At 34.7% G+C, this 9,417-nt stretch overlaps 1 protein-coding gene and 1 pseudogene across 1 annotated transcript in view; one reads left to right on the top strand and one right to left on the bottom strand.

The window, feature by feature from the left end:
- LOC107716256 (uncharacterized) overlaps positions 1-7,944 on the top strand; it is a 90,134-nt gene extending 82,190 nt beyond the window's left edge. The window contains exons 19-31 of the mRNA XM_016522636.1: positions 626-727; positions 1,592-1,678; positions 1,767-1,856; positions 1,946-2,020; positions 2,270-2,383; positions 2,770-2,904; positions 3,331-3,414; positions 3,553-3,627; positions 3,771-3,851; positions 4,911-5,006; positions 5,298-5,396; positions 6,028-6,056; positions 7,756-7,944. Of these exons, the coding sequence (XP_016378122.1) occupies positions 626-727; positions 1,592-1,678; positions 1,767-1,856; positions 1,946-2,020; positions 2,270-2,383; positions 2,770-2,904; positions 3,331-3,414; positions 3,553-3,627; positions 3,771-3,851; positions 4,911-5,006; positions 5,298-5,396; positions 6,028-6,056; positions 7,756-7,944 (1,256 nt within the window). The remainder of the gene's footprint in view (positions 1-625; positions 728-1,591; positions 1,679-1,766; positions 1,857-1,945; positions 2,021-2,269; positions 2,384-2,769; positions 2,905-3,330; positions 3,415-3,552; positions 3,628-3,770; positions 3,852-4,910; positions 5,007-5,297; positions 5,397-6,027; positions 6,057-7,755) is intronic.
- Positions 7,945-8,139: 195 nt separating this feature from the next.
- Positions 8,140-9,417, bottom strand: part of LOC107716257 (craniofacial development protein 2-like) — a 2,824-nt pseudogene continuing 1,546 nt past the window's right edge.

Here is a 9,417-nt window from a genome sequence, read left to right on the forward strand (position 1 = left end):
CTAGATGTTTTGGGGGGTAAGACTGTTGCACAGAGAACTATATAATACATTTTGAGCAACATGACAATAGCAAGTGATAATGTAGGAAACCGCAGACGAATGTACATAATCAGTTGCATGGATGTACCAAAGCAATCACAACTTGTTCAAAAGAATGAGAAACTGCTTTTATGATGTGCACAAGTGACTAGATGATGTGGAGGTTGAACAAGTAGTTTTGAGAATTTCATTTATGATCTGAGAAATGCACCAAAGCCACTGAGAAAAACTGTAAAACAGTGATACGTTAAAGCCTACATAACATGAATCATGTAATGGTTCAGAATCACTATTTTCCTTTAAAAATGGTGGAATTTGAGAAATGTTGAGTATTTTGCTTCCCTGGATATTGTTGTTTGTTTAACATTTCTATTGTAAACAAGTTAACTGTTTAGTTCGTAAACAGTAAAATTAGTCACCTTTGATTTTATCCATTTCAATTATTTTGACACTGACATATTAATCATTTTGACGAGCACTGTTTTTGTCACCCTATAAATGGCTAAATAGACTGCAGTAGGTTATATGATGTTCGCCTATGGTGGTTGCGGCTCTGCTGTTCAGTAACTGGTGTCTGTGTTTACAGGTTTCTCTACTTTACACATAATAATGTTAATTTTCTGTATTACTGCATCTGGATCTGCACTTCTGCTCTTCTGTTTGATCTACTGCACATCACATAATAATGGTACGTGTATAACAAGTATGTTATATCACAAGTGTGATAAAGGAGTGTGTATAATAATAATAATAATAATAATAATGGTGATGATGTTTAAACTGGCTTAATTAATCTTTTATCTGATTTTAGTTTTTTTTTTTTAACACCACACTGAATAATGGTGATGATGTTTAAACTGGCTTAAGTAATCTTTTATCTGATTTTAGTTTTTTTTTTTTAACACCACACTGAAAATAAATGTCTATTTATTATTGGTTTTTGCTTCAGAAACCAAATTCTATTATAATATGATAATTAATTCATCACTGTTACAAGATTACAACAAAACACATATTTGGAATTTAAGAATACCTTTTTTTTTTTTTGGGGTGAATTTTAACCACAAAGGCATCTTTGATGCAGGACATGAGAAAGAAACTCTTGCTGCAGCTGAAGAAACAAAACACTTGGCCAGTTTCAAATTAGAAACAAATCGCAGACTGACATGGTGAAACAGAGTGAAAAGCTTGTGTTTGTGTGTATACCTCAATCATATTTTGTGTTTTGTTTTGTGTATTTTTTTAATTATTTAAAAAATGCAGAATATTTTCTGAGGAGGTTAGGGTGAGCATAGCATTTATAATTAGTTTATTATAAAAACTATAGAAGTCTATGGAATGTCCCCATTTTTGAATTTTGAGGGATTTTACTACCTGCTTTGCATCTCTCCATGATGGTATTCTCACGCTGTTGCATACATATCGCCCTCTAGTGACATATTATGCTAATTGCGAGTTTAAAGAAGTGCTGCAATTTTATTTAATTATTTTATTTAATTTTACTACATTTACCATGTGACTGAATTTGAGTTATTTTGTCATTTCTCTCTAGATGTAGAGGTAGGACTTCATCTGTTTCTAGTTTTCTGTCCAAATATTCGGATGTTTCTTGCTTTTGTCCTCTGGGGCGTTTCTGAAGGTGAGTGTTTCACTACTGATTGTTTATCAGTACATCTTATCACTCAAATACTTATTACAGGAATTACTAATCTCTGGTTTTGTTTCAGGATCTTTGTTTGAGTCAGTCTCTTGTGTTCTTTATTTTCTGAGGCCTCTCATGGCGCTCTGGGCGGCTCCATATGTACACGAGTTCACAGGTAACAAAATAGTTGAATGAATGTTCCATTAAAAATACTTAATGTTTTATTGGCATTTGTGTAATTACTTCATCTTGAATGTTTTACAGGCAACAATAAAACATGGATTTTGAAATATAGTTTTAGAGCAGAATACATAGTTTTCTCAGCTGTCTTTTATTCAGGTAATTTGTCATGCACATTAAAGCGCATATTAACTTTTTTAAAGTTTTAAATTATGTAATATGGTGAACAATTTACAGCAAATCTAAAACATAACATTTCACACGTTTAACTGATTCTGCATGTTCATTGCTGAATCTCTGTGATTTTATCATCTTTTTCATAAACTACACAAGCCAACATTAAATACAACAACCTGCATTAAATGTTACACAAAACATATCACACTATAATCTTTTGCTTTCTTCAAGTTCTGTTTAAATATGCCTGGGACAAAAGTATAAGTTATACCGGATTTGAGAGTATCGTGATACCAGTCCTCTTTCTGGTAGTGCTTCTGCTTAACCTCCTCTATATTATATACTGTAAGTATTTCTTTATAAATATTTTAGTCAATTACCACTGATGAGTGTGTGCTGTGAAATCATGCTTTATCAGATTAATAATGTTTCTTAAAAGTGCAAATATAAAAACTATATCACTTAAGATTTTGCAGATTCTACAAGGTGTCAGCAATTGTGTGTGTGTGTGTGTGTGTGTGTGTGTATAGACAGACAGACAGATAGACAGACAGATAGACAGATATATAGATAGATAGATATGGAGAGAGAACTGAACCTAAAAACACAAATGAGTGAAATTAGTTTAGTCCTGCACTGATTCGTTGTCTAAATTAATAAATGATACAATTTCATGATATTAATTTAAAACCAAGTCAAACATTGTATCCTTTTTTTTTTCTCTGATACAGTGTTGGCTAGATTCATTAACAAATTAAGTGAACGGATACTTATTATATTCGGTGTTCTGGTTGGTATAAGCTTTAATATTCTACCTGCATTTCAATTCATCCTCCTGTTCTTCACCTTTGGATCTGGCAGAGGAGGTAAATTCACCTTTATGAACTATTCAGATTCATTTATGAGTAACAATGAGTGCAAGAAAACTGTATTCATATACTGTATATTCATCATAAAATCAAATAAAATAGTGGGAATTGAGTTGATGTTTTACAGATGCAGTCTGAGATGTTACAGCTTCATTCATACATAAAATATATCGAACGAATGAATTAATTATAGTTTGTAGGGAGTAGAGAGGTCAGAAGAAGAAACAATGTGTTAAAATGCTGAAAATAAAACTAGGTTCGTGTTGCAGTGGATCTGTAAATATGAGTGGTGAAATTGTTAATCACTTAAAGTCATTATAAAGTGAGAATAATTTTCATTTGTTGTTGCTGTTGTTTTTATACATCTGTTAATGTGTCTGTCAGTTAAACCCAGTATCTATAATTAAATCTCTCCTTTTTTAGGAATCCTTATTGTTACAATTTTACCAGTTTTACTAACAGCGACAAGATATGACTGGGGTCGTACATGTGGGGAAAAGATGAACTGTAAGTTTTTTTATTTTATTTTTCTTTTGTATAGAGTATATAAACAAATAAATCATTAAATCATAATGTGATTAATATATATATATAAACAAATAAATAATTAAATCATAATGTGTTCAGCTTTGTTCATGAGAACAGCATGGTTAATTCTCACGTTAGTGGTCAGTGCTGGAATGGTCTTTTTTTACATTATAGCTCTGGAAAATGAAAAAGGTATGATAATATTTTTTGCATTTAATATAAGAAACTAATGTTCCTAACTTCCTATCTTACATTTATTCTAAAATGTATTTTTTTTAAATAAATGTTTTTGTCAATTTGCTGTGATAAAAGCTGATATTTTTGTTCATGTTCAGATCGTATTGCATGGGTCTGTATGACTGCATTTCTGCAAGTACTCTGGGCAGTTATCAACTTCACACGCTCATTTGATTTTGGTACTGTACAGATTTAATCAACTCTTTCATTGCGATGTTTCTACTATCAGCTATAGTTTATTGTTTTCGATCACTTTTGTTTTTTCTCTTTTAAAGCAACTGCATGTAAGTTATCCTTGAAATATTAGTTTCAATGACTTTGACTTCTAATAAGGCGAATGGCTTTCATTCCAGTTTCTTTCCCAAACTTCCCCCTATTAGTCTGTTCTGAGAATAAGTACGTTTGGTGAGCGGGTACGAAATTCCGCGAAAAGGGCAGAACGCTTTGCGGCAACAACAAATACACGTGTAGAACAAGACACTGTAATTACGACAGTGATATATTTACTACAGTGAATTCCACTCATTTAACTGTAGTGGGCTCTAAAGCTGCAAAAATACACAAAACTCGGCCTACATAAGTTGCTTTAAAGAAATAAATCTTCTGGGTCATTTTTTTCCCTCTGGTGTTTACTACACAAAAAAGCTCTAAGTTGAGTTTGTCTCATTCGATTGAAAAATCAAGTCAAGTAAGATTTATTTGTATAGCGCTTTTCACAATACGCAGCTTTACAAAAGGTCATGTTGTAAATTTCTTATATTTACACTGAGCAGCTTTATGGCTGGGTGATATGATAATATATGTTGATGATTATCATCCAGTTGAAACTGACTTACAGGTATATTATTATATATTTCTTGTTTTTACTGTGTAATAACAGAGCATACCGAGTGTGTACTAATACAGAATATTTGTGTATGAATGTTACATTGCTATCATGTTTTAATTAACCAACTTATTGTCATTATGAAAAAAAAACATTCTTCTTCAAAATAGTCATTTTTATTTAAACTACTTTTTCATTTGTATTAGTTTCATACCATCTCTACTGTGAAGATATTTACTAGAAGAAGGAATGACTGAAATCAAACTCCATGCAAATTTAGAGAGACGTTGACTTAAAATAAAGAGCCTGAAATAATTTAGATTTACTTCCTCTCCGTATATCATTTGCGGTTGTTAAGGTGGTCTCATTTTGTCTAAATGATGATATTAAACAGTATTATTTGATCTTCCAGCTCTTCACCGTGTTGTTCCTGTGTATGTGTTTGGATCAGTGGTTGTTGTTTTACTGAACTCTGTTACACTGATGATTGAACTGATACTGAATACAGGTGAGTGAAAAAACATTTTAACATCAGTGTATAATCAATATATTTTCCACATATCTCACGTTGTCTATGTATATGCATATAATATGCTAACAATAATTTTATTCTTAACTTTCATCTCAAAGTTACTCTGATCAACTTATATCTGCATTTACATCATAAATACATACTGCACATACATACCTATATTTTCAGATAGTTGCATTTCACAAAAACATGAATATTACAATTAATTATGTTGTGACAGTCTTGATAATATTTAAGTACTGTCTAATATTGTATTTACTTCATCAGTTAATGGCGATCGTTCAGTTGGAGATCTGAGAATCGTCGTCTTTTCCTCTGAAGGCCTCTTTGCTTTATCTCTGCTGAGTTTACAAGTATTTGAACCCTGTGAGTACAAACTGAACTTTAGACTAAAAAAAAATCAGATTAATTAATTACATCCACTTCTGATCATGATGTGTTCTGGCATCTCTCTTTTTCAAAGGATCTTCATTTACAAATATGGCACATACAGTCTGTATTTAAGAAGTGTCACTTTCAAGAAATAAATGATCAGTTATTTTTCTTATCAGTAATTTTCTAATTATTAATGAACTGTGATGCGTTTTATGTAATGTTTGACTGAGAGCTCCTCTCAATGTACATAAATGAAGATTCAGCATATCAGAGAGAACAGCACTCATTATGTTACTCCCTCACAATCATGTACTACTATTTATTATGGTCTTTGAGAACATACTTCCTAGTGATGTTTCTATTGTTTTTATAATAATTATTAGTCACTAATTACCCATGATAATTGTTCAGTGATTCAAAACTGAAGCCCTCAATCTTCTGTAACACAAACAGAACACTCCATTAAATTTATTCAGAGATCTAGGCCTGATATTTTAAGATGTTTGTTTGTTTATTTTTTTTATTTTTCCAAGAATAATCTATTATACATATGTTTTGTTTAATATGAGCAGCTCGTGAATAATCCTGCACGTTTTTTCCTTCACTGTCTCTGAACTCGTAGGGATGAGAACATGTCTGCAGTCACGTCAGGTTAGTATCATATTTAATAAACTGGCCTGCAATATCAAGAGAAGTTTCACTTCATATTATATAGATGCACTCAGTAATTTTATCGTCATGTTTTTCTGGCCCATATGACAGAAGTCTTTATACTGACACACGTTATTGTGAACACAGCATCAGTATTTTTCACTGTGATGAACTGATTCCACAAACCAGAGTCTATAATTAATAGTGTGGCAGAGATGGAAATGAATTATACTTGGTTATTAAAGTATTGTTCTGAAGAATAGGGACTTTACTCAAGTTTTATGGAAACTGAATAAATGTTATGTTCCTGTGGCTCAGTGGTAGAGCATTGCGTTAGCAGCGCAAAAGGTCGTGGGTTCAATTCCCAAGGAATACACATACTGGTAAAAAATGTATAGCCTGAATGCACTGTAAGTCGCTTTGGATAATAGCGTCTGCTAAATGCATAAATTATTATCAATTAATTATTATTATAACAATGTGCTTGTACTTTAATTCAATTACATTTGAAATTTGAAATAACTATGTACTTGGACTTTTTATTGAGTAAATACAGTATAAGAACAGGTTATACTTTTACAGCTCTGATGAGGGATTTCTGAGGTAAAGTGAGTGTCATTCAGCTGCTCAGTTTCTTCCTGACCATCCTGTCCATTAAAAATGGATTCATCGAATGTGTTATTCTTTAATTGAAATGTAAATGCTCCTTTTAATAGCTGTCTAACAGCATATTCCATTATGTAAATATCTGTTTAAAATAACCGTTTAATTTTGAATACAAAAGGCAATAAGTTCTTATCAAACTCCAGCCGCTGGATAACAGAATGAAGAAACTTATGATAGTGTCAAAATTATTCTTGATTTAATTTGAAATATAAGTCGAACATATTCATGATAAACACTTTCCCAAAACCACAGAGATGCTGTGATCAGTGTTTCTCAGTCCTCCTCCTGGAGAAGCTCGGCACTGCAGATTGTGTTTGTCTCCTTTATTTGACACAAAAGAGTTAAGGTAATTGATCAGTGAAGTCTGTATACCAGGAGAGAATGATCCTGTTCATTTTTCACATGGCACATACAGTCCCAGATGTACATGACTGCTGCACTGCCATTTTTACTTATGGACAATCAGTTCTGGAATCATTTTTGAGCCAATCACCTAAACTGTAAATATCATGTGACTAGTTACTCTGGATCCAAAGTGAAGTGACAACATGATAGCAATGACTGGGTGATGACACCACAAGAACACACAGTCTTAAAACGTCACTAGTGGGAAGTTAGTGAATATCAAACCTGTCAGACCTCATGAATTGTGTATCAGATCATCTAACAGCAGGGGCTAAAAAGGGGCTAAAAAACTAGCTGCAACATGTCAATAGAATTTGAAATGTTATTTTCCTCTACTTGAAAGATAGCAAATGCTTCTGTGTAGAAAAATGTCTTCAGTGTTTTATTTGAGATATGATGACACTACTCTTCTAAATATAATACGTTAGATAGATTGAGCACATTGTGTATAGTACATCATTTGGGATTCAATTCTTGACCTCTTGTCATGTAGTACTCATGAGTTATAAATCAGGTGTTTTAGATAAGGATACATCCAGAATGTGCAGTGCTGAACACTCCAGGACTGAGAAACACTGCTGTAGAAATAGTTGAAAATGCATTTTAAAAAATGTTGTCTCAAACCCAGAATGCAGCAGGATCTGATGAAGCTCCAGCCAATGAATCAAACCAGAAACAGAACACAGCAGAATCACATGAAATTAATCCTTTACTGAATCAAGATCAGGATGCTGGTAGGACAGAGGAAACTCAGCCTGATTCAGTGGAAACACAAACATCATCAACAAGGAGAGAAAAAGACTCTTTATCACACTGACAGTGATTTAAGATTTAAGTTCAGTTGTATTTTTCATTTTAAATTCTGCTGTTTTTTTTAATGGATTTGTTTCTTGGTTTTCAAAATGTGTGTTTAACTGTTCATTACATGAACTTGCACTTTTCTTTGTATTCATGTAATGGAAATTAGCTTTTATAGTTACATTATTTATATTTTTATTTTGACAGATGTTTTTTATCCAGCTGTCATGATAACCCTGCAGGACATACCATCGTAGGAGTTCCTGATTAGGTTGACCATTTTTCTGGGATGCCGTAGAACCTAAGGAGCTTCCAGAGGGTCTCTCGATCCACGCTGTCGAATGCTTTCTCATAGTCGATGAAGTTGATGTACAATGACGAGTTCCATTCCAGTGACTGCTCAACTATGATGCGGAGCGTTGCAATCTAGTCCATGCAGGATCTGTTCTGCCGGAAGCCTGCCTGTTCATCTCGCAGCTGTGGGTCGACGATGTTCTTCATACTCTCTAGAAGGACCCGGTTGAAGACCTTCCCTGGCACAGATAGTAGTGTGATGCCCCTGTAGTTGTCACAGTTGCTGAGGTCACCTTTCTTGGGAAGCTTAATTATGTAACCTTTCTTCCAGTCTGCTGGTATATCTTCTTCCTCCCAGATCCTCTCAAAGAGTGGGTATAGCATCTCCACTGACGCATCCAGGTTCGCTTTTAGCGCCTCTGCTCCAGCTGTCATGATAACCCTGCAGGACATACCATCGTAGGAGTTCCTGATTAGGTTGACCATTTTTCTGGGATGCCGTAGAACCTAAGGAGCTTCCAGAGGGTCTCTCGATCCACGCTGTCGAATGCTTTCTCATAGTCAACTAAGTTGATGTACAATGACGAGTTCCATTCCAGTGACTGCTCAACTATGATGCGGAGCGGTGCAATCTAGTCCATGCAGGATCTGTTCTGCCGGAAGCCTGCCTGTTCATCTCGCAGCTGTGGGTCGACGATGTTCTTCATACTCTCTAGAAGGACCCGGTTGAAGACCTTCCCTGGCACAGATAGTAGTGTGATGCCCCTGTAGTTGTCACAGTTGCTGAGGTCACCTTTCTTGGGAAGCTTAATTAGGTAACCTTCCTTCCAGTCTGCTGGTATATCTTGCTCCTCCCAGATCCTCTCAAAGAGTGGGTATAGCATCTCCACTGACACATCCAGGTTCGCTTTTAGCGCCTCTGCTGCGATGTCGTCTGGTCCAGCTGCCTTCCCGTTCTTCATCAGGGTGATGGCCTTCCTGATCTTGTCCCTAGTCAGCTTCTCACAGTTGATCGGGAGATCCACGTTTGCTGGTTCGATGTCTGGGGGATTCGGAGGTGCTGGCCTGTTCAGGAGTTCCTCAAAATGTTCAGCCCATCTTTTCATCTGGTCTAAGCTGTTGATGGTGTTGCCCTGCTTGTCTCTGACGGGTCTTTCTGGCTTGCTGAACTTCCCGGAGAGTTGCTTGGTGGTATCAC

The sequence above is a fragment of the Sinocyclocheilus rhinocerous genome, unplaced genomic scaffold (assembly GCF_001515625.1).
Source record: "Sinocyclocheilus rhinocerous isolate Xijiao unplaced genomic scaffold, SAMN03320098_v1.1 scaffold960, whole genome shotgun sequence".
NCBI classification, from domain to species: Eukaryota; Metazoa; Chordata; class Actinopteri; order Cypriniformes; family Cyprinidae; genus Sinocyclocheilus; species Sinocyclocheilus rhinocerous.